This window comes from Sardina pilchardus, chromosome 11 (assembly GCF_963854185.1).
Source record: "Sardina pilchardus chromosome 11, fSarPil1.1, whole genome shotgun sequence".
NCBI classification, from domain to species: Eukaryota; Metazoa; Chordata; class Actinopteri; order Clupeiformes; family Clupeidae; genus Sardina; species Sardina pilchardus.
Window position 1 is genome coordinate 19,838,014 of NC_085004.1, and position 23,936 is coordinate 19,861,949.

Genomic DNA, 23,936 nt, shown 5'->3' on the forward strand with positions numbered 1-23,936 from the left:
GTCCTTTGGTGAGGCTGCAGCTTTGTTTTGTGCAACTTTGCTGAAAGATTAACGTATTAAGACCGATTTTATGGTACAAGCTTGAAAGGCACGTAGCATTTGGATGGCCCATCATTATTCTCTCATGTTACTTTTAATCCATTGTAGATAAAAGCTAGAGCTCAGGTACAAAACATGGATGAAGACATCCACACACACACACACACACACACACACACACACACACACACACACACACACACATCCCACATCATCCTCAGTGACACAGGCAAAGCATCTGTGTAGTGTTTGAGAATGCACTGCAGATGGACAGGCCTGTGATGGACTGCCAACAGCATGAGTCATGCCTAATGCACCCCCTTAAGATAGATTCGGTGCTCTGTACAGGCATCTGTGTGTGTGTGTGTGTGTGTGTGTGTATGTGTGTGTGAGAGAGAGAGAAAGAGAGAGAGAGGGGGAGAGAGAGAGAGAAATAGAGAGAGAAAGAGGGAGAAAGACTGCAAATGGGTGCAAAAGAGAAATAAGGTGAATGCGTACTTATGAGTGTACAAGAAAGAGGTTGCAAGTGTGCGTAAAAAGGAATAAGTAAGCGAGTACACATGTGTGCAACTTGGAGCACAACTGTGTGTGTGTGTGTGTGTATGTGAGAGAAGTATGTGTGTGTATGTGTGAGAGTGTTTGTTTTCCCTGAAAATCTGTGTCTAACGGCACCCCCCTCTGCCTGTGCTATCGACTGCACGCCACAGTGCTGAAGCGCCGTGTGTGTTAGCGAGAGTGCAGGCTAACGGTGAACAGCATTTTAATTGCACAGCGCCTCTGTAATGGTCTCCTGCCTATGCAAACGGCCTCGCCTTCGGTCCACTTTTCGGCACGTGCTCTCTTTCCATCCCTCTCTCTCTCTCACTACCTCTCCCTCTCTGTCTCTCACTTTGCTCCATCTCTCTCAGCATCTCTCTCTCTCTCTCTCTCGCCCCCCTCTCCCTGGCTAATCAACATAGGCAGTCCCTCTGCCCTTCTCGTGGATAATTGGCTTTAAATATATCAGGCGGTTCACGCACTGGCCGGTATCTCCAGCAGGACTAATGCGTTTGGCCTCTGGCCTGCTGTTTTTCGCTGCCGCGTCCCTGGAGTCTTGAGTCATGTTTGAAATGGACGGAGCAGGGAGGAGGGAGGAGGAGGAGGAAGAGGAGGAGGAATTATTTCTTCGCCGGTCGCGTTTTAGGGGTCAAGCTGATCCTGCGCCTGCCAGGGTGGCCACCAGGGAGGATGGTTAGACATGTCCCTGGTGCCTTCAACATGGGGGGGGGGTTGGGTGGGGTGTCTACCAGTGTGTGTGTCCCCAGGATGATTCTACTACTGCACTGAATACGGTGTCTATGGTGAGAGAGGTAACAGAAAGGTCCATCCCCCTTTTTAAACAGAGAGCAATCTGTTCCGATCCTCAGACATCTGTGTGTGTGTGAGTGTGTGTGTGTGTGTGTGTGTGTGCGTGTGTGTGTGTGTGTGTGTCTGTGTGTCATGGCTCAGGGTTCTCCAAATCTGTCTCTCTCTTACATATCTAAACAAATCTGATTAAGTATAAACTGAGGAATCTGGTGGGACATTAATTTGCAACACACCCATCCATGCGACCTTGCACACGCTAGGACTGCACGGTATTGGAAAAAAATGACAAAGCAATATTGTTTTCTATAATATAAACACATCAAAATGTGCCAGATTTTTTTCACCAGGTGACTTGAATAGCTCAATTTTGAAAAAAAATTATAATTCTAGAATGAGTTGCATGCCTTTTTAAGGACCGTGTACAGTAAAATACAAAAATGAAAAACGACTTTTAAGTCAGAAGACTTTATTTGGAGTGTGAGCCATTCTTTCTTGAACATTAATGTGATGATTTTGGAGGGGGAATTTGGAGGTATCTTAATACAGTTGTTGACTCAGCGTGATTCTATGTTTCTGAAAGATTAGTCATGGAAAACGAGATCCGTGCAAGTGTTGCTTAACTATTGCGATGACTACAGTATAAACTCAAGAAACAATATACTGTATTAGGCAGCCAATGCACGCACGCACACACACTCACACACACTCCTCATCACTGCCATTAGGAGCAGGTCTCTGAGAGGAAGCCGGTGTTTGGCTCCATAAATCAGGGTCATCTCCCGGGCCAAAGTCAATGGGGTCGACGGGGCTGTTGGGCGCCCCAGGTGAGAGGGAGTGGCCTTTCCCCGGAGCCAGTGCGGGCGCTCTAACATCATAATAACGCCATTAACGCGGAGAGGAGCTGCTTAACGGCACCACCGCCGCTCCAGCAGGGAATGAATTAATGAAGTCAGCTACTCGCTCTTCTCCAACGGGTGGATGTCTGCCTATGGGCAACACACACCCACCCTTGTTCAGACACAAACACACACACACACACACACACACACACACACACAATGTGGATGTGGTCCTGGGCATCTGAGGTCCAACTCTTAATGTAAAGACACCTAGAGGTCTGCTACGGACCACACCGCTATAGTTACTCTATCCCTTCTGTTAAGCCTGCTTACTGGAGGATACATGATATGAAGAGGGCTATACGAGCTGCACTTTCACTGAATGGCAAGAAACACAGGAATTGTCTTAACAAAAAAATCTAATCTGACATAGAGGGGTTTGAATGTTGAGAGTGAATATCAATTTACACTGTCAGTTTAGCAACATGCTGACTGAACTGCTGTCTGGGCTGTAACACTTGTAAAATGCTGGATGCCAAGCCCTTGTTATGTCCATGATATCAGCAGTACTGGCAGGGTCCTTCTGCTGAGGGCTGAACGCTCTCACATCCCATCTCAGGCACACAATGGGCAGCCCCGCCGCCTTGTCTGGCTGTCTCTAAGGACCCCAGGGGACACTTGCAGAGTCCGCCTCCTCTCGGTCCGCAGTCGTGATTGAGTCCTAACCTAATGCTCCGGCTTCAGCACTTACAGTGAAGCAGAGGCCTGCAGACTTCTGCTCAGCTCGTTCAGGTCATTCTTACACACTCACACACACACACACACACACACATACACACACACACACACACACACACACACACCTCACAAGTTTGTCAGGGTGCCAATTTAGACATGTAGAAATGGGGTATGATGGTATCTTCCAGCGTTCAATGCAGACATGTACTATTGATATGCAAAGTCAATTCAATGAATGAAAATATGAACTTTAATCCAAAGTGACAAAATATATAAAAAATATGTTTTTATCGCAAAACAGTGGCCTGGGACTCACTTTGGCTGCTTTGAGGAGAATCTCTCTCTCCTGCTCATCCTTCCTCTGCTTCTCAATCCTCTCAAGCTGCTCGAAAAACTTCAGCTGTGACCGTACGTCTGTCGACTGCTCATACCACTCCTCATCCTGTGATAAGAGATAGATAGATGGATAGATAGATAGAGGGAGAGAGAGAGGGGGGAAAGGAGAGAGGCAGAGAGAGAATGAAAAATTGTAAATTGATAGATTGAAGAAGAGGAACAAAGCATAAAAAGGATCCAAGGGCAAAAAAAGAAAGAAAACATGAAGACCAGAAAGAGGAGGAAGAAAGAAGGAAATGTAAAAGGGGTAGAAGAGAAAAAGCAGGATCAAGATGAACAGAGAAAAGGAGAGTGAAAAAAAATGGAGAGAAGAGGATGAGGGGAGCACAAAGGAAAGTGGAGAGACAGAGATGTAGAAAAACAAGTTAATAAACATTTGCGGTAAACTCTACTTGTGTGTCAACAATAAATAGGATAAACAGCTTAGGTGCCCTTCATAACAACATCAAACACATTATATTTCACTGTGGTGACAAGCGTTAAAAGACAAACAACAACACAAATAAAATATGAGCGGCATTAAAGTTTCAGGTCTTGAGAAAGTTGAATGGCATCATTGGTGTTTATTTCTAAGAGCTTCCACTTCTTTCCCCACAGTCTATCCATCTCCATCTTTGAGTTCATCTTTCTCTTGCACTGTGTGTGTGTGTGTGTGTGTCTGTGTGTGTGTCTGTGTGTGTGTCTGTGTGTGTGTCTGTGTGTGTGTCTGTGTGTGTGTCTGTGTGTGTGTGTGTTACTACATACCCATTTGTGACAGGGCATACCAGTGTGTGGATCTGTAGCACACTGTGTGTGAGTGAGTGTGTGTGTGTGTGTGTGTGTGTGTGGCAAGGTGACTTCTAAGTCTCGGCTCCCTCCTTTGTAGTGCGTTGAACGTGGCGCGCTCTTTCAGGACGCTGGTGTGTTTTTTCGCTGATGTCGACACACACACACAGAGACAGTGCTCCGCACCTACCTACCACGCTTCCAACTCGCCTCATTTTCAAACCACAAAAAGACAAGAGGAGGGGGGAGAAGAAAAGGAGGAGGAAGAAGAAAGAAAGAGAAAGAAAGAGAGAAGAGACAAAAGACGTTAGGGGCGGCCAGAGCGCGCTGGTACCCTGTCCTACCCACAAGTCACAGCAGACAAGCGAGGGAAAACAAAAGCCTTTCAAAAGTTCCAATATCTTAGTAGCGTTTGGCAGGAAAGAGACAGTTGGCTTCCTATCCCAAACAAGCACACGCCCATCACTTAAAAGCTGCTCATGCTGTTGTTGTTGTTGTTGTTGTCGATGATGATGCACTGTCGCTACAGTATGCGCACTAGGGGTTATTTGTGAGTAAACATCATAATATGGGTAAACTCACGTTTGAAATTGTCAAACAGGAAGGCTTTTTTGATTTATTGACGTGCAAATGTCACAAATCCGAGGTCGCCCATCAACTACTGCGTGACAGGTACGTGTGGTTAAGTTGTAAGGTGCATGCAATTTCTGATTCTAAAGCTCTGCTTAGGTCTTCTGAGGTTACTGTATTAGTGGTATGCACCATCTCTCTCTGAAAGTCCACAGGGATATGGCACACTTAAAAACATTTGGATAAGAACTACAACCATACACACATTTGCACTGTGAATAAACATCTGATAGAAGTAAAGTTGCTCAAACAGAGCGAGAATAAACTTTTTTTTTTAGCGCAACTTGTTTGTATGTATGGAAATGAGCACTTAAGTGCCTCCTGTCTCATAAATGCATATATGCATAAGTGTTTGAGATGCACGTATATATTAGCCCAACATCCGTATTGGTTGATATCGGCTTTGTAGACTGATACTGGCTAACAGCAAACTTATGACATTTACCTACCGATAGCGGTCTGCTTATGTTTATCTGTTATGTTCCATCCAGTCTGCACTAGTTAAATGTTGTGCAATGTGCAGACCGGGGCATTCAGAAATGGTGCAATAAAGGCCTGAAAGACTTGAACATGTTTTTTTGTAATGAACATCTTGTAATGAATATGGTTTTTGCAATGAATATGGGAAATGTTTGTTTTTTTAATGAATGTTTGCCACTAAAGGGTATGATTAACAACAAAAATGAAGTAAACAAAGACATTTCACAATCAGCGCATCCCTTGTATGTACGCATGTGAAAGACAGACAGTCGCTGACTCTATCTGTGTAAGTGAATGTTGGAGTTGGCGTAATATGATTTTTTTTTTTTTTAAAGAAGGATCATGTTCAATGAATTTATTATTCTTTTTCATGTTTGAACAGACACTGCGAGCCAGGCCTTCGTGTCCAACATCAGTGCTTGGCCTTACACATACTTTTCTGGATGAATGGGGGAAAAATTCCCACAGAGCCTCCAAAATCTTGCGTAAAACCTTCCCAGATGAGTGGAAGCTGTTATAGCTGCCTTAAAAACGTCAATGACATCCCTGTTATAGCTGCTTTAAAAACTGCGATGACATCCCATTCTAAATCCTTAATGCCTAAGGATTTAGAACGGGATGTCATTGAAGTTCTTCTGGACGTCATAGCAAGCGTCCTGATACTTTGTCCATAAAGTGCATTTTTTTTTAGGCCTATAGCAATATACTCAAAGCAGTTCCTTCATTTTCTGGCTTGCCTAACTAGCTAACAAACTGTTCTACAGTATTCTGGCTAAACATTTTTGACTGGTCTCTTTCTCTGTTTGAATTAGACATTATGAATTAGACATTATGAAATAACAGTGGTCGTTGTATTTTAAAATATCGCTGCATTGATGATGATGAGTCATAAAGCCATTATAGGCAGTTGTTCTCATCGAGGATGATGTAGGCCAAGTTAATGCAAACTAATGCGGCAGGTTTGTCTTACTTTGCAGGTGTCCATGCGGTGCTGAGCGATGGCGGACACCTTCTCCAGCACGGTTCGAAGGCGCGACTGCGTGGCGTGGGCGATAAAGTTGACCGCTTCCAGGGGCACTTCTGTCACCCCAAACCTCTTAGCTGCAGGAAACAAGAGGAGAGGAGAGAGAGAGAGCACATGGTCAAACTAATGTGGAAAGACACAATCAGTGAGAGAGACTGGGAGAAGCTAGTGAAGAAACTCACACAAAGAGAAGCCAGTGAGAAACACAAGATGTCTAAGACTAAGGTCCTTCCCAGTGTACACTGGTGATGTAACAATAGACAGAGAAGCAATCAGAGCTAAGAAGCACCAACAATATAATTATACTCAAAAACAACCAGTCAAAAAGCTGACCACTTGACCAGATGCCTTATCAGACAGATCAGAAGCATTATTAAGAACAATCGACTACCCAGACACCAGACGAAACACTTGGAGATGATTAGAAGGCTTGCTAAAAGGAGTAAACCAATGCACTACAAACAGACTTCATGGTAGAAGAGCAGATATTCTCCGGACAGATGGAGGGTTTTGAACTGAAGGACTACCGAGGGCCAGAGAGCTTTTTGGCACATTGATCTAGACATACCACGCTGCCCTCTAACACACAAACACACGACACAAAAACAACGCTGTTGTAATGCAGAGGTCGCCCATCCGCAAGGCAGAGAGATACCGTCGAGAAGGCGAAATGAGCGCACGAAAGAAAAGGAAAAACAGACTAAGAAAAAAGACTCTGGGCTCCCTTTCATGTGTGCAAACGGCATTGACCACCTTCCTTTAAAGGATAATTAGGCTTCCTCCCAGCAATCCACTCACTAAAGTTCCCGTGCGGAGGATGGAATTTGGTTAGGTTACAGATCTGTTATTTCTTCCCTTTTTTAATTTGCCATTAACATAATTCTTTCCCTGGCTCTCTTTTAAGTAAACCACACCAATTATTTAAATCAGCCGTACAATACATATACTTCTTCCTCTCCTCCAACAGCTTGAAAGGATGGGGATTGTTAAAAACTAGATAATTAGTGTGTGAAAATACAAAAACACGGTGCGTGGCCCACAAAAAGAAACGGGGAAAATGTGAAACTCCGAAAGAGCTGCCATCTCGCTCCACACGAGGACTTAAAAAAACTAAGGCCGTGAGTGAGAGAGAGAGAGAGAGAGAGAGAGAGAGAGAGAGAGAGAGAGAGAGAAACATTGGTTCAGTGAATAGGAATTCATGGCCTGTGCCAAAGTAAGCACAGCTCTGTGGTGGAGACATTCTCCCAATTTGTACTAATGGGAGTGTGTAGGTTCATGCAGCTGGCCCACACTGCTGTACTGTATCCATACGGGCGGCCATACGTTCAACATTAGACTATACTTACCTCTGCCAAAACTACTCGCACCCTAATACTTTAACACAGACGAAACACACGCACACACGCACACACACGTACACACACGTACACACACGTACACACACGTACACACGTACACACACACACACACACACACACACACACACACACACACACACACACACACACACACACACACACACACACACACACACACACACACACACACACACACACACACACACACACACACACACACACACACACACACACACACGGAAACTTAGTTTAAAAACTAAACAGGGAAAAAAAGGAAGAAACAACAAGAAGGGCACCTCCACCGAGGCCAAATGCACAAACTGTCAATGTTAACCAAACTAACAGACTTTGTGGATCTGCCCAGTGATTTGAATCTGCTCCAGAATGAAATGAGTGCATTCTTGGCCCACGCTACACTTTTCATGAAAACTGTTTTGGTAGTTTCTGCAAAATCCTGATGACAAACAGACAGACGCATACCCAAAACAAAATAACCTTTGCAAAGGTAGCTAAAAAGGCGTGTATCTATTAATCCTTTGTTTTGTAAGCACACAACAGAGTAACAGTTGAGTTCTGACATGTACTGTATACTTTCTTTCTTTCTGCAGACAGGCAGGACACCCTGATCTTCAGCCACTGTCAGCTCTTCAGAGAATATCTCCTCTTGTAGCACTACTTACAACTAGCCTGGCTAATTCTAGCACTTATTACTAGAACTGACACTTGACTGTATGCAAATAGCACTCACTGATGCACTAACTTGTACTTATCATACTCTTGTACTTAATTGTAGTTCACCATGTTAGGACTAGGAGTCACTTTGGTTAAAAGGCGTCAGCCAAATCTAAAGTAATATAATGGAATGATGACTGTTTCATGATATTACCTTGTCTGCACTTTTAAACACAAGCAGTGTACTGACAAACACTGCATTTACACCTTTCTAATACAAAACAAAAGAAACATCTGAAATACTCAATGATAAACTATCACTGTAATCCCACATGTTTACTAATTCAAGTGACCTAGGGGTTATAGTCTTACAAGCTGAACCCTGAAAACGCCCATCTCAGCCCCAAAACTCCACAGAGGCCCAGCGAGCCTTGTAGAATGATACGCCTCCGCAAAGCCAGCACTCTGTGACGGGGGGTCTCCCTCCGAGGGTCGTCCCCTTGAGATGGGGGATTCTCTGCAGACCCGGTCCTGAGAGGCCGGAGAGCACCGTGGGTTTAAGTCTGAGAGGACCGATCCAGCTGAGCTCCTGATCCAGGGAGAGGAGTCTCTGTCAGGAGTGTGGAGTCGTGTTCAAACAGCAGCAGAAGCAGCAGTTCCCCTCAGATTTAGCTCTGTGTGTGTGTGTATGTGTGTGTGTGTCTCTTTCTCTCTCTCTCTCTCTCGGTATGTGAGTGAGAGTGTGTGTGTGTGTGTGTGTGTGTTTGTGTGTTTGTGTGTTTGTGTGTGTGTGTGTGTGTGTGTGTGTGTGTGTGTGTGTGTGTGTGTGTGTGTGTGTGTGTGTGTTTCAGTATCACTCTGTGCTTAAGAACACCCTAAGCTTGAGGGACTGGACTACAAGATGCACAGCAGGGGGTGAGGAAATAAAGAGGCACTTAGGCAGAAAACTGAGAAAGATAGAAAGACAGGTGGAGGAAAAAAACGTAGATAAAAGACAAAAAGAGGAGAAAAGAAAGAAAGAGAGGAAGAGAGAAAGAAAGAAGAAAAGAAAGGAAGAAGCAAGCAAATGAACCATCAGTCCAAAAGCACCTCACACCTCCCATGAAAACATTACCACTAACATCATTGTGTGCATCTGTGCATGTGTGCCCACATGTGCTGGCCAGTGGAGGCCAGTGAGTCTGCTGGCAACAGGACCGTGTTATTCGGACCTGTGCGGCCTGGAGCGGGTGGAGGACCAGGGTGATGCCGGGCCGTGGCGACGAGGCTGAACCGACGTGGCAGGCCGGGGCACCTCCCCTGGTCAGCTGTCAGCCGGGAACGCGCCCCGGACCCATCACTGCCACCACGGCCCCGCACAACTGCCATTCGCCAGCAGGGGGCCCCACCTCATCCCCTGGCTACATCACCCCCCCCCCCCCCCCCCCCCCCATATGCACACACATGGCACTGGGGCCCCCAGTGACGTGGGTCTCTAAAGCGGAGAGGTGCTGACTGCAGCCGGATCACAGCCAGACTGAGAGGCTGAGAGGTGGGACACAACAGCAAGGACCCGCGGGGCTGTGTGGAACAGGACTGCAGAGATTTAATTGAGATCCAGGGAGAGCAGGCAGAAAGAGAGAGAGAGAGAGAGAGAGAGAGGGAGAGAGGGGGAGGCTTGACAGAAGTGGACACCTTCAGGTGGGTGTTATTTAAAGCAGTTTGTCTGGTAATTACGACAAGTGCGGCAGGGGAAGAAGCATGACTTATTGAGGATTTGGAAGCCAGAATTGCAAAAATGCAAATGCCTAAAATGTTGCATATTTCCCCTCACTGTTCTCAGAAATTGTCAATTTGAGAAATTTCCTCCCGAGTCCTCCCAAAGTCCCTTAAGACAGTGAACACACACACACACACACACACTCATCAAACACTCCAGACAATCTTGACCATTTTTTCAGCACAGTGCGATGCTCCCATGCGCATACATGGCTGAGCACCCTTAGATCCCCCCCCCCCCTTCCCCACTCACACACACAAACACACACACACACACACAACAGAAACACATCAACATCTGGGGCTTGTGACAGAGCCTGGTGTTTTAAATACATCTTGAGAGAGAAAAGCAGGTTGGTTAGGCCGTGCCCAAAAAAATTCAGCTGAGCAGAAGGGTATGATGATATTGGGGTGGGGGGTGGGGGGTGGAGGAGGGAGCAGAGAGGGGAAGAGGGGGAGAGAAGGGGGGGAAAAAGAGTCCTGTAGCAGAAAACAGCCTTCTCTTAGTCCACAGGACAATCTGACAAGCAGCCTTCAAACAGCCACCCCATAAAGTATTTATGCCAGGGCCTGGGGTCTCCGGAGTTCAGACAGCCACTGAAGAATTCATTAGTGGAGGTGAAAGAACTGTTAAGTGCAGCGCATTTACACCAGGGCCAGCGTGGGGAGAGGGCTCCGAGTAAATCAAACCGCCTCTTAAGTGATGACACTACAAATGGCAGTGAAAACAATACGTGAAAATACAACACCCGTGGATGCTCACACACACACACATGTACAAAGCCGTGTGTGCGTGCGAGAGCGCGCGCGCGCACACACACACACACACACACACACAAGGAGTCAGAAGATAGCTTTCTTCCCCTCGGGCGCTGGAAAAACTGGCCTACATTCTGATGCAGAGAAAGTTTTGAGATCTGCACAGTGCAAAAAAAAAAAAATGATTTGGAACTCTGCAGGGCATATGATTTAATTTTTAACAATTCATTTAATTGTCACATTATAGATCTAAACAGCTTTGCGTAAGCTGACCCAAATGCAGTCGTGCCACATACATATGGCCACAGTAAGGAAGGTAATGGCTATGATAGTGTTAGTGTGCATTATACACTAACTCGTGTGATACATAGGTCAAAGGCTTTTAGAGAGGCCATGCTATATATAAATACATATACAGCATTTACTATAATTATGTTTTCTTTTAGCCTGAAAATATTCATGTGCAATTGCCTATAGGCACATTTGATAAACACAACTGGCCTTTAGGACCCAAAAAAGAAAATTTGTATTTTAGTATTGAAACCACATCATAACCCAGATAAATCTCTTTGTAGTTAGCTTTAGCAGAACTACTGCTTAATTTACTAGCCTTTGGTGTCAGTACTTCTAGTGGATTCTCATGACAACTCTTTTATGCCTGTTACAAAGATACACACTAAGAAGACACTTGCATCACTCAAATTTGTCATGTTATCAAGCAAATGCTAGCTGGTTATTAGCTAGATTGATACTACCTTCATCCAGAAGGTCTTGGAGAGGGGGGTTTGCTTATTGCTTTGGGCAGTACAGTGATGACAGGATTCATGTATTAACAACAAGACACATTAAAATGCAATGTGTTTGGTGTGTACACTGTTCCGTAATATAATGTAAGATGTGGCAAACATACCTCTATTAGCATAATTCTGATGTCGTAGTGCCGTACAGTGTTGACCATAGCATGCCAACATGCTCTGCAGTGCAACAGCGGCTTCTGTATATTGTATGTGTTTGCCAGATGATGCTATAGAGCGCTACATAGTGATGACTTGAGTGATGTGGTGTGGTGCTTAAGTGTGTCCTGGGGTGAGTGGCATGGTATATTACAGTGTGCTATACTGCTGGGCGCGGACGCAGAGGGCAAGCTTACCCGTGTCTAAAATGCGTCTGTGCAGCAGGCCTGTGGGCAGGAAGGCCTCGTCCTTACACGAGCGAATCTGCGTGCCCACCAGGTCCGAGTTCGTTGCTAGGATACGGGCGCTCTCCTCGTTCAGGTTCACCCCGGCCATGGAGGCCACGTCGTTGATGTCGTCATCGTCCCTGGAAAGCGCAAAAACACACACAGATAAGAGACTCGTTAGCCGGCATCTTTGGGCCTGACCCGAGGTATCAACAAACCTCCCTCCCCCTGCTCTCCAGGCCTCATTACAGAAGAAGTGGACTTCCAATTCAATTTACCTCAGTTACCTTTACCGCACGCTGAACTTCATTTTACATCAGTAAAGATTAACTTCATTCACACACACACTCCATTCCCACTCCGGAATAATCCTAAACATAATACCACCCGACATGGAGTGAAACATTAACATTCTGTCTGCAAATATACTGGAATAAGCCGCATCCAGATGGGAGTTTGTGATTGGCTGCTTCAGACCTACAGTACAGTTTTTCCACAAGTGTGAAGTAACATGACCAACACCAGGTCCCAGGCGCTGGAGAAAACTTTTCAAACGAGCCTCTTGTAGTTTGTTTCACCTCCTAAACTAATGTCAGTAAAAAAATATGTGAAAATACAACACCCTTGGATGCTCCCTCTATCTCTATCTCTATCTTTATCTCCCTCTCTCTCTCTCACACACATACACGCACACACACACACACTAATGTCCCAAAACCTAATCAACCAGGGGAAAAAGCAGGTCATAGTCATGGTCATGCATGTTTCCAGAGCAACAGCATATGCCCTCGGGCTACCAGAGAGGCAACCTCCACAGCGAGATTAGCTGGCTGTTGGGAACGGCTGTTTGATACGGGGGAGAACTCCCGAGCAGAGCAGCAGCCACTCCAGCACTGGCGCAGGGTGGGAAATGTTCAGCGTTCTTCATAAAATATCAAAAGGCTGAAGCGGATGATTAATACATCACAGTCACCCATCAGCCAAGAACCTGCTTCTGCTGCTGCCTGAAAGGAGGCGGAGCTGGAGGGTGAAAGCGCTTGATTGACAGCTGCGGGTGCTCGCCGGGTCCCTCCTCTCCGGTGTGCCGTGCCGTGGCGTCGGCGGCCTGATTAATTCAACGCGGGCTTCCTGTGAACGCATTCTTCCGCACACATGCAGGGGTCTGTCTCTGTCTTTTTTTTATTTATTTATTTTTTTTCCTGTGCCTATATCTGCCGTTGCCTCACTCTGAGGTATTTATGCTGTTCTGAAGATTGCACTGACTGCACCCTGGGCAACGCAGAACAAAGCGGTAGAGCGCGGCGTTGACCTGATGCTACCTACAGTACACATGTGTTTGTGTGCGCGCCTCTGAACGGCTGGGCGCGCATATGTGTCTGCAAAAAAGTACGGGTTGGAGTACATCTATGTGAACTGATGGCTGTAGGCACCTGCGATCGCACCCTGGAACGAGAGAGAGTGTGGGTGTGTGTGTGTTTCTGTGGTACGCTTGTGTGTGCGCACTTATGTATATGTATGGTGTGTGTATACTTATGTGGCTGTGTGCGTGTGCACGTGTGTGCGTACGTGTGTCTGTGTGTGTGTGTGTTTCTGTGATACACTTGTGTGTGTGCACTTATGTGGCTCTGTGTGTATGTGTGTGTGTGTGTGTGTGTGTGTGTGTGTGTGTGTGTGTGTGTGTGTGTGTACTCCGTGTGATACGTGCGTGCATGAGTGTGTGTGTGTGTGTTTGTGTACTCTGTGTGGTACGTGCGTGCATGTGTGTGTGCAGTCGTACACGTGTACGCCCCCTGCTGCTGGTCCTGTGCGGTGCTCTGAAACCGTCTTGACGTGGCAGTGGGGGGGTGACAGAGGGGATTAGTGGGCACCTCCACCCCCGAGAGTTGGCAGTGCCACGGGGCGACCCCCTCCCCACGCCCAACTCACTGCTAATGAGCATCACACCTGCTGTGCCAGGCGTCGTCCGCTCTTCATCAGGCAGAGGAAGCTTACATAATCCTCCTCATCCTCACCGTGGTAACTGTAAATGTTGCCATCGTTGACTTGTGGGACTTATTTGACCAGCTGACCACTCGTGAGTCAGAGGACAGTGTTTATAGAGAATTGCAGTGATTCAGGAAACTCGGGAGAAGGACATGAAAAAACAAATAGATCGAACATTTAATTTCAACAGTTTTGGTTTGAACACTGCCTGCCTAATCGGTGGTAATTTGTACAGTTTTAGACAATTCGATGAGCCTGACTAGGAGTCATATCAAAACAAAGAATCTGAACGGTGATGAATAGAGAACACTAAACCTGAATGGCCTGAACACAGACACTGAATCTAAACAGTCAGATTTATTTGAGACTCTGGGTTGGTGTTCTGCCTGCACCACTGCTGGGCATTGTTTCAGGGACTCGTTGACCGTGATGCATTCTCCCCTCTGTGACTGTCCATTGTGCACGGTCATGCCAGAGAGAAGACATATTTTGCGGTGGATAAATGTATGTGTACTGTATGGTAACATACATGGCTAATACTTTACATATTTTCTCAGCCCTCCACGGATAGATAGCCTCGGGCTCTGAAACCTGACACTAGGCCGTGATGAGAGGCAAAAACAAGGAAGAGAAAAGTAGAGGGAGAGGGGGAGAGGGAGAGAGAGAGAGAGAATGGCATAGAAAAAGATAGACAGAAACGGAGGGAAACTCTGTGACAGCATATGCATACAGATTATACTATACTGCTTTGGTGATTGATGTTTATTATTGTTTAATATCAAATATAATACTGAACAACGTCCAAATAAATATGCAAGGACACATCTGTGTGTGTGTGTGTGTGTGTGTGTATGTGTGTGTGTGTGTGTGTGTGTGTGTGTGTGTGTGTGTGTGTGTGTGTGTGTGTGTGTGTGTGTGTGTGTGTGTGTGCGTGTGTGTGTGTGTTAAAGTTACAGTATGTGTATGTGTGTGTGTGTGTGTGTGTGTGTGTGTCTGTGTCAGACTGCAGGGCTGGTGGGTTTCCCTGAGTGGCCACAGCCTCCGTTTACTGAGCTAAGTGGAAACAGCTGCCCCCTCTCTCCTCCTGTTCCCTCTCTCCGACTATCTGTCTCTCTGTCTCTCTCTATCTATCTCTCACTTCTCTGCCCTCTTTCGGTCCCTCTCTCTTTCCCCTTCTTTGATCCCATCTCTCTCTCATCCTTCTGTGTGTGTGAATGTGTGTGTGCAAGAGAGAGTGTGAGTGTGTGTGTGTGTGTGTGTTTCCAGTACCAGCTGTGGTGGCTGTAGAGCTAGTGAGGAGAGCGCGGTGTGCCAACAGTGAGCTCACTCTCTCCCCTCAGTGATCCAACCATGGTGTGCGTGTGTGTGTGTGTGTGTGTGTGTGTGTGTGTGTGTGTGAGATGGGATTTGTGTGAGCACTGACTGGGGGGTCTCCATCCCACACATAGTCTATTAATGCACTTCACCTCACATGCAAACACATACACACACACACACACACACACACAAAATGGGCCCCAGAGTTTTCAATCTGGACAAGTGGAACACTGTAAATTACCAGAGGACCCAACGCACACTACCACACACACCAGTCACCTGAAAAACACACCACTACACACAGTCTTAAGCCACACACACACACACACACACCTGTTACCCATTCTCATCGGATAGCCACTTGGATAGCCAAAAGCAGTGATCAATGACTTGGTCATTGCAGTGATATAGTCTATACCATTGCCATACCACAAGCTATTTAACTGATCTAGTGCATCAAAATCCTACTTCAACACATCCACCATGTCCCTACACTCCTTGCTACAGGCTTCAACAAGCAACACACATGAACACACACACACACACACACACACACACCTCAGCATGCACATATGCTTATGCACACAAATGTATCGTCCATACACTAAAGCATCCAGACGTGCCTAACACCAGCTCGCTGGAAACCACTACAATAGTTTTCCACTCCAATTCTGCCGATTTCTTGAAAATTAATTCACATTAAATTTAGAATCGAGCCCATTGAAATTCAGCAAAAGATTACTCACTGAATGAGCTGAATTGAATTTGAATATTTTGAATTTGATTTCCCAGCCGAAGCCGCCTAAGCTGAGCTGGCGTGCTGACTGCAGGCGGACCTCCAGGGCCTCCACAGCTCAGGGCTCCGAGGGAGGCGAGGGGGGGGGGGTGGGGGGGTTGGGAGAAGAGGAGGATCATGGGAAAGACGAAGTCTGTCCAGACATGTCTCTCTGTCTCTTTTCACATCCTCTGCACAAGACACCCAGGGCATGGGGAAAGCCCAGCCAGCGTGGGTATGAGGGGGAAGTGAATGTCTGGATGTGGTGGGGTGCTGTGGTGTGGGGTGGTGTGGGGTGGGGGTGAGGTTGGAGTGAAGGGAGGGCATTTTGAAGTAAAATGGGTAGCCAAAATGTAATTTCTAGTTGAGTTTAGTTTTTTTTTTAAGTGGATAACCAATGGACCTCATGCAAATGCAATGCCATACAAATCACTCCAGTACAACACATAAATACACATGAACCAGCTCAGGGAGTGAGGGCAAAATAGCCCATCTGCCTCATCCAACCTTAATTGTCTAGTGAAAGATTCAGCATAGACAAGAGACACAAATCTACATGAACATGCCAATAAAATTAGAGTCCGTTTTTACATACAATACGGAGCTCAACTCTTATCAAAGCACTACCAACGAAATATAACCAGTCTGCAGGAGTAGCCGTAATGTAGCTGGCTGGGTGAACTAATCGGGAAGGGAAGCCCTCAGAGAACAACAGTGACAGCGACGCTGCAATCTATAAATCACTCTAAAGGTATTACATGCAACCAAAGTCATCAGCTGTCAAACTGACTTGCTACTGTGCCCATTCTAAATGATGCCAACTGCAGCCCGATCTACAGGCTTGTGTGACACTCAGCCAACTCACATTAGTGCTTCACACCTTCCACTTCTCCGAGAGGGACACACAACAGCTATTTCGCAATCCCTCACGTAATACGCACCTCGCATTCAGCTACACCCACCCAACCAATTATCGGTTTGGATTTTCTAAAGGATGCTGATTTGGCTGGTCTGGGGTCAGCGAGACATTAAAAAAGCGGTGGCTTTTCTCTTTTTTTTCGAGCGCGGTTCAAAAGCGGAGCTGAAAGTCAGGGCTGCGGCGGGGTCGTCGGCAGTGCTCAGAGAGGCCACCGAAAAGCGAAAAGTGAAAAGCAGCATGGCCCGCGGGGGAAGAGGTCGTCAGTAACAAGCAGGCCTGACAGCTTAATTACCAACGCTGCTAAAGATTTATTGGTTTATCAATCAGGGCCTCCGGCAGCTCCTTTCACCCCTCCGGCCAAACAGACAGACAGGCGGGGGTGGGGGGGGGGGGGCAGAGAGAGAGAGAAAGAGAGAAAGAGAGAAAGAGAGGAAAAAGAGAGAGAGAGTTACCATGAACCCTGTGGCCGACCTAACACTCAGGCACACACACACACACACACACACAGCTTGACCCACCCAATATACACATACACACACCCACACACACACACAATATAATCCCTCCACAAACAAACATTTGTTCCCCATTTAAATCACACACATATATCCATGTAAGAGCCCAACTACTTAACTATGCTCCATCTATTTGCAACACATGCATAGACTCTGCATATACTATACATGGTTCTTTACCTTTTCTGACTAACATATGGCCTCACTCTTGCCACCTCTCAATCTACCCTCACATATGTACACACACACACACACACACACACACACACACACACACACACACACACACAATGATGGTTGGAATATAAAGCACAGTCTAGCCTGTACACTGCAGTGTGAGTATATTATTTTTCAGACTTATAGGTTTGGACAAAGGCCTGTCCAACTGGGGCGCTTTTTTTTTGTGATCCTACACTTCATTTCAGACAGTGACATCCAGAGAGAAAGGGACAGAGCGAGAGAGTGAGACAGAGAGAAAGAGAGAAAGAAAGAAAGAGAGAAAGAGGGAGAGAACGAGAGCGATGAGGAGCCGGGAACAGACAGGCGGTGGGACTGAAACTCGTGGCCGTGGCTGAGAGTGTAGCCTGCAGTCATCTACGGGAGCTCGGTGGAAGACTGCCCCCATGTGTCTGCTGAGAGCAACACTCCTCCCTCGCCTCACCCCCTTTCTCCTTCATTCCCTCTCTCCCTCTCTCTTTCTTCTTCTCCGTTTCCCCCTCAGTGAACAACACACTCAGTCTTTTGTGTCTTTTTTGTGTCCTTTCTCCCCCCCCCCCTCCCCGACGTCTTCCTCTGGCGCTCTCGGCCCTTTCTTTGGTCGTGTGCGTACCTGAAAGATCCGCCTCCAGGGTCGTTGAGCTTGTTTTTCTGGTTCCCAGGGAGCTGCGCCGCGAAGCCCTGGGGACTTTTCCCCGTCTGGCTGACTGGTCCCTTCCCGGCCACGCCTGGGAAATACAAAACACACACACACACACACACACACACACACGCACATACACACACCCACACACAAAACACAAACGCAGACACACACACACACACACACACACACATCAATGTTAGCGCCACACGTCCCCGCACATCTCCGTCAAAAGCCGCCGCATGCAAAGCGCCGGCAGGCCGAGCTACCTTTCCCCGCTCCCTGCGCGCCTCACGGCATCACACACACACACACACACACACACACACACACACACGCACGCACGCAGCCATCTCGCCCTCTCCTCCTCTGCCGCATTGGCGGCGGCGGGCGGGCAGGAGCCTGGCTCTCCCCAGGTCGGCTGCGGTGGCGGGCAGGCCGGGCGGAGAGAGACGTGGAGGGGAGAGAGAGCGCGCGGAGACGCGGGCCTGTCAATAGTGCTGTGCCTCAGCGGCCGGCAGGCGCTCGCGGACGTGTCGCCTGACGGGCACGGGCACTGCCACTCTCGATCTGCGCTCGCGTCTCTAACAGGCAGGCAGGCTCTCTCTCTCTCTCTCTACGCGTGCCTGCCGGGCATCACGTGTGGCATGTGTATTTTTAGAGGTTTTTTTTTTTCTTTCCTCCCTCCTCTCTCCTCTCTCTTCCCTTTCTTTTTTCCCGGCATCTGAATTTTGAGGACATAAAACAACCCCTCACGGAGCTCGCACAGTCTGCCCGCGGCCACTCGCCAGACAGGGGGGTGGTGGACGCTTTCTGGCACGCACGCACCAGAATGTTTGTGAGCGTGCGTTACACACATACACACAAACACACACACACACACACCTGACACTCATGACAGGAAAGCCACAGGACAGAACCCTCTGGGAATAGAACTCCCTCAGACAGCGAGAGAACGTTTCTCTAAAGTTCCGGTCCAGAAGTTTAAAAAAGACAACGTTTTTTGCCCCAACTATGAACAGAACCAATACCTGGGCCAGTAACTCATTAACGCCAATTACAGCACAAAACAAGGGAGAATCCCAAGTTGGCAAAAAAATGAAAAGAAATCGACAGCTAATGGCACCACTTTGCACTGTAACCCAAGGATCAGGGGTGGACAGCCCAAGCTGAAAGTGTAAACATCTTTTCCAGTTCTCTAGGGCAGCCATCACATGTTGATCCCATGATGTTACTGTGTCTGCATGCACATCAGCTGGGGGCAAAGCCGTAGAGGCATCGTAAATAATGCACCATAAGTTTGGCACATCTGCCCATTTGTTTAGCAGCCTGCGCTGTACTGTACTGTATGTGGGAGGATGCAGGCTGTTCTGGGATCATCTGCTCTGCTAAGGGAGTTCTTCAGAGGTGATACAGGAGTCAGGAGGGTACTGTTCTCTAAACAGGCTCTCGTACCTGGCGCTCGAACTGCCTGAGTGATCACCATGGGCATTCGCACCTGGGCCCCAGGACATCCCACACGTTTGATACCCTACAGAGAGAGACAGGGGGAGAGAGAGAGAGAGAGAGAGAGAGAGAGAGAGAGAGAGAGAGAGAGAGAGAGAGAGAGAGAGAGAGAGAGAGAGAGAGAGAGAGAGAGAGGGAGAGAGAGAGAGAGGGACAAAGAAGAGAGACAAAGAAAGAGGATCACTTCAGGCTTAGGTTAGAGAAAAAAAAACTATTGAGATCATTACCACATGAATGAAACTGAATTGAGCTGAATCGCACAGACTAGAGCATAACAGCAAGGAGGAAACATGGCACAAGCCACAAAAATGATTACTTTCACTTAATAACACTTTTCTAACACATTTTCAATCCCTACTTTCAGGAAATCCTTCTGAGTGATTTATTGAGTGCACTGAGTGTCAGTGAAAGCAAACACTCAGCAGAGACTGTGTGTGTGTGTGTGTGTGGGTGTGTGTGTGTGTGTGTGTGTGCGTGCGTGTCGTTGTTGTCGTTGTTTTGTGTCTGTGTGTGTGTGTGTGTGTGTGTGTGTGTGCACACTGGGAGTGGTTGTATGCACAGGTATGCCTGTGGGATCATGAGAGTAAACACACTTGTTTGTATGTGTTTACATGCCACTGTATGCATTAATGAGTTGGTACATTCCGTGTGCACACACGTGTGGGTGTCTTTGCTCATGTATGTATGTATGTGTGAGTGGTAGAAACCAACTGTGTGTGTTTTTGTGTGCATGCATGTTCAATGCAATTCTAAGTGTGAGTGTGTAGTTACGCATTTATGAGTGTACAAGTGGGCAAGAGTGTATGTATGAGTGTGACTGCACGTCTGCATGTTTGTTAGTGTGTGTGTATGTGTGTGTGTGTGTGTGCTGTGTGTGTGTGTGTGTGCACGCGCAAGAGAAAGAGTGCAGTGTGTGTGTGTGTGTGTGTGTGTGTGCGCAAGAGAAAGAGTGCAGTGCAGTGTGTGTGTGTGTGTGTGTGTGTGCAAGAGAAAGAGTGCAGTGTGTGTGTGTGTGGGGGGGGGGGGGGGGTACTGGGGCTTTTGTTAACAGAACTGCTTGCTTCCTTCCTTCCTTGTGTGAGCGGGGCCTGCAGCAGGGCCCTGGGCCACACATCCATTCCCTCTGTTTGCCTCCCCCTGCACATCCCTCTCTCCAGCTCTCCCTTTCTCCTCCAGCCACATTTTTCAGGTCGCAACACACACTGCATTAATGCTCAGACCTGACAGCCCCACACACATATACACACACACACACACACACACACACACACAAACACTCACATAAAGACACACACACCTACTTGAGCACACATATAACCACACACGCCAACATACACTCACACAAAGACAAACACACACACAACAACACACACACACACACACACACACTCACATACATGCACAAGCATTCACACACAGACAGCACCACACAAACACATACAAGCACACAGGCACACACTGTGGCCTTGTTCCACACCCTTGGCATCCAAGGGCTTGGGGTAAGGGTGAGAGAGATGAGGTAGAGAAGCACAGTGACTGAAAGAGAAGGTGGGGAGGGGGGGGGGGGGGGGGGGGGGAGTAGGTTACAGGTAGCTGCAGGAGGATTCTGAGGCTGGGAGGCACAGGTGGGAGAATGGGGCCGGCGACACCTTTCACACCGCAGGCAAAAGTTTATCACCTCTGTCTGATGACCAGCGCCAGCCAGAGTCAGAGAGAGGAGCGAGGAGGGGAGGGGGGGGGGTAGCAAGGGAGCAGAGAGGGAGACTGATAGAAAGGAAGAAAAGAAGCGCGAGAGGGGGGGGGGGAGGCTGGGGAGTAGTGAATAGGATTGGGCTGAGCAGTGGAAACATACACACTGGAGAAAATAAGAGAGGGGCCACACAGCATAGAAGGACAGGCTGCACCACAAAGAGAGAAAGAGAGAGATTCCTAATTTTAATGAGCTAAATTACATATCAAAATTTAAAATACTACTGGGCGAAGGAGACAAGGCAAACCTTGCAGCCCAATATGTTCCAACATGCCACAAGCTGAGGGACAGTGAGTGACGTGCACACACACACACACACAGAAACCCATATACCCCGCCCCCCCCCCCCCCCCCCCCCCAAATCACACACCACACACACATATGTATTTTATTTATTTTATGAATTGTACCAGTAATGCTATTGTACTATTTTTCTGAATCTGAGAGAGAGAGAGAGAGAGAGAGAGAGAGAGAGAGAGCGATGGACAGACAGACAGACAGACAAACGGACTAGCACATGCTTACAGAGATGAATGGATGAAGAGAAACAAACAGAGAGAAATAGACAGACAGACAGACAGACAGACAGACAGAAAGAGAGACAGACAGGCAGAGAGAGTGGTGAGCCAGTTCTGTTGCCTGCTCTGCTCTGTGCTCTCATCCTAATTGACCCAGTTCCCTGCACTGACCCTGTGGCCTGGGCACATGTGCCTGCTGGACGGCACTGCCCACTCCTGGCAGGGGAAGAGGCGCCCCCTGGCCGCTCGACACCGCAGCAGTGGACCGAGACCTCGAATGGCTCATACGGAGAGGACACTCCGAGCGCCATGACCACCTCGATTCCCCCTCCCTCCCTCCATCGCTTGCTCGCTCCCGTTCTCTCTGCATCTCCTTTTACCACTCACCCACTCTCTTTTCTTGTCGTCTGCCCATCTTCCATGCACTCGTTTTCCTGCCTCTTTCACCCCCATCAGCCCTGCTCCCTCCTTTTTACTGCGGTCCTCCCTCTCTCACCATCCCTCTCTCCTCTCCAGCTCTCCTCCATCTCCCTCTCTCCTCTCCAGCTCTCCATCCCTCTCTCCTGTCCGGCTCTTCATCCCTCTCTCCTCTCCTCCCTCTCCTCTCCAGCTCTCCTCCATCTCCCTCTCTCCTCTCCAGCTCTCCTCCCTCTCCCTCTCTCCATCCCTCTCTCCTGTCCGGCTGTGCCCCCAGCGCTGGCGCTCTCTCCGTAGGCAGGAGGAGTGCGGAGGCTGGGCAGGAGGCCCGGGGTGGCGGCTCCGTCCCCTCGGCTCACCCCTCACTCACTGAGCGGGAAGAGTCACCGCGGCATGAGCTAGCCATGCGCTGGGAGCAGCAGGGGTGTAATAAGGGTGTAATTACATGGTATTAGCACAGCCTGCGACCGCCCCTTGCACATAGCCATGTCCTCACTTCCACAAACACACTCATCACTGTTTCTTACGAAAAACAGAGACCACAGACCACACACAGACTACACACACCTACCGTTACAAATACCACAGTCAGCAAATACTAATGTTTCACACTAGCTGCGTTTCCATTGACCATTAAATTGCGCAAATTAAGAGTTGCGAAAAGAAATGTGCTTAATGGAAACACACACATTTCGAAAAAACTCACATGTTTCGATAAAAAGTTTTTGCGCTCGGGTGAGGTGGTATTTCGAGCGTATCGAAATTTGTATATTTCGCAAAACTGCAATGGAAACACTTTTTTCGCATCTGACGAGTCACGTGATCCAACAACCGGATGTTTGGAGGAACGAAACCGACGAAGAAGACTGTCGACAGGAAGTGGCACCGGGAGAATAATGTAAAAAAATAATATTTTTTTCATTAAAAGTGGCTCGTGTCATTCTAAAATGTTGAATCCACAGCTGTGAACTCGCTGACAACACTTTCTCAAAAACGCTGCATAGGCTACGCAACCGCTCAACTAGTTTTGTTTACCCATAGCAACAACGTTGCTATGCTTTGCTGGTTTAATGTGATGAGAACGGTGCTGAAAGAAATCTAGATTCTAGATTCTAGTTTTAGAAACTGGGCTGATCTACGAAATATTCCACTGACATGGCTGTGACATGATTTAAGCATAGGCCTACAACACTACAACAAACTCCTGTGAAATATGTCATTTTTAATTTGATGTTTCTGCCCCACCAAAACGTAGGCCTCCTCCGCTGATGGCTTATAGCCTAATGACTGATAATCAGCGTGCCGTGGTGGCAATTTGAATGCATTTAGTGCAAATCTCGGTAAATCTGGGTAATGTTGATAACCACCATGTCTCCTAATGACTTACAGCAC

General features: G+C 47.6%; 1 protein-coding gene across 4 annotated transcripts in view; it reads right to left on the minus strand.

Annotated features, from left to right (window-relative positions):
- Nucleotides 1-23,936, minus strand: part of LOC134095649 (transcription initiation factor TFIID subunit 4-like) — a 102,561-nt gene that overhangs the window by 46,907 nt on the left and 31,718 nt on the right. For all 4 annotated transcript variants that reach the window (XM_062549302.1, XM_062549301.1, XM_062549300.1 and 1 more), the window contains 5 exons: nt 19,809-19,884; nt 18,324-18,438; nt 11,956-12,125; nt 6,205-6,335; nt 3,280-3,405 (listed from right to left, as the gene is read on the minus strand). In XM_062549302.1, the coding sequence (XP_062405286.1) occupies nt 3,280-3,405; nt 6,205-6,335; nt 11,956-12,125; nt 18,324-18,438; nt 19,809-19,884 (618 nt within the window). The remainder of the gene's footprint in view (nt 1-3,279; nt 3,406-6,204; nt 6,336-11,955; nt 12,126-18,323; nt 18,439-19,808; nt 19,885-23,936) is intronic.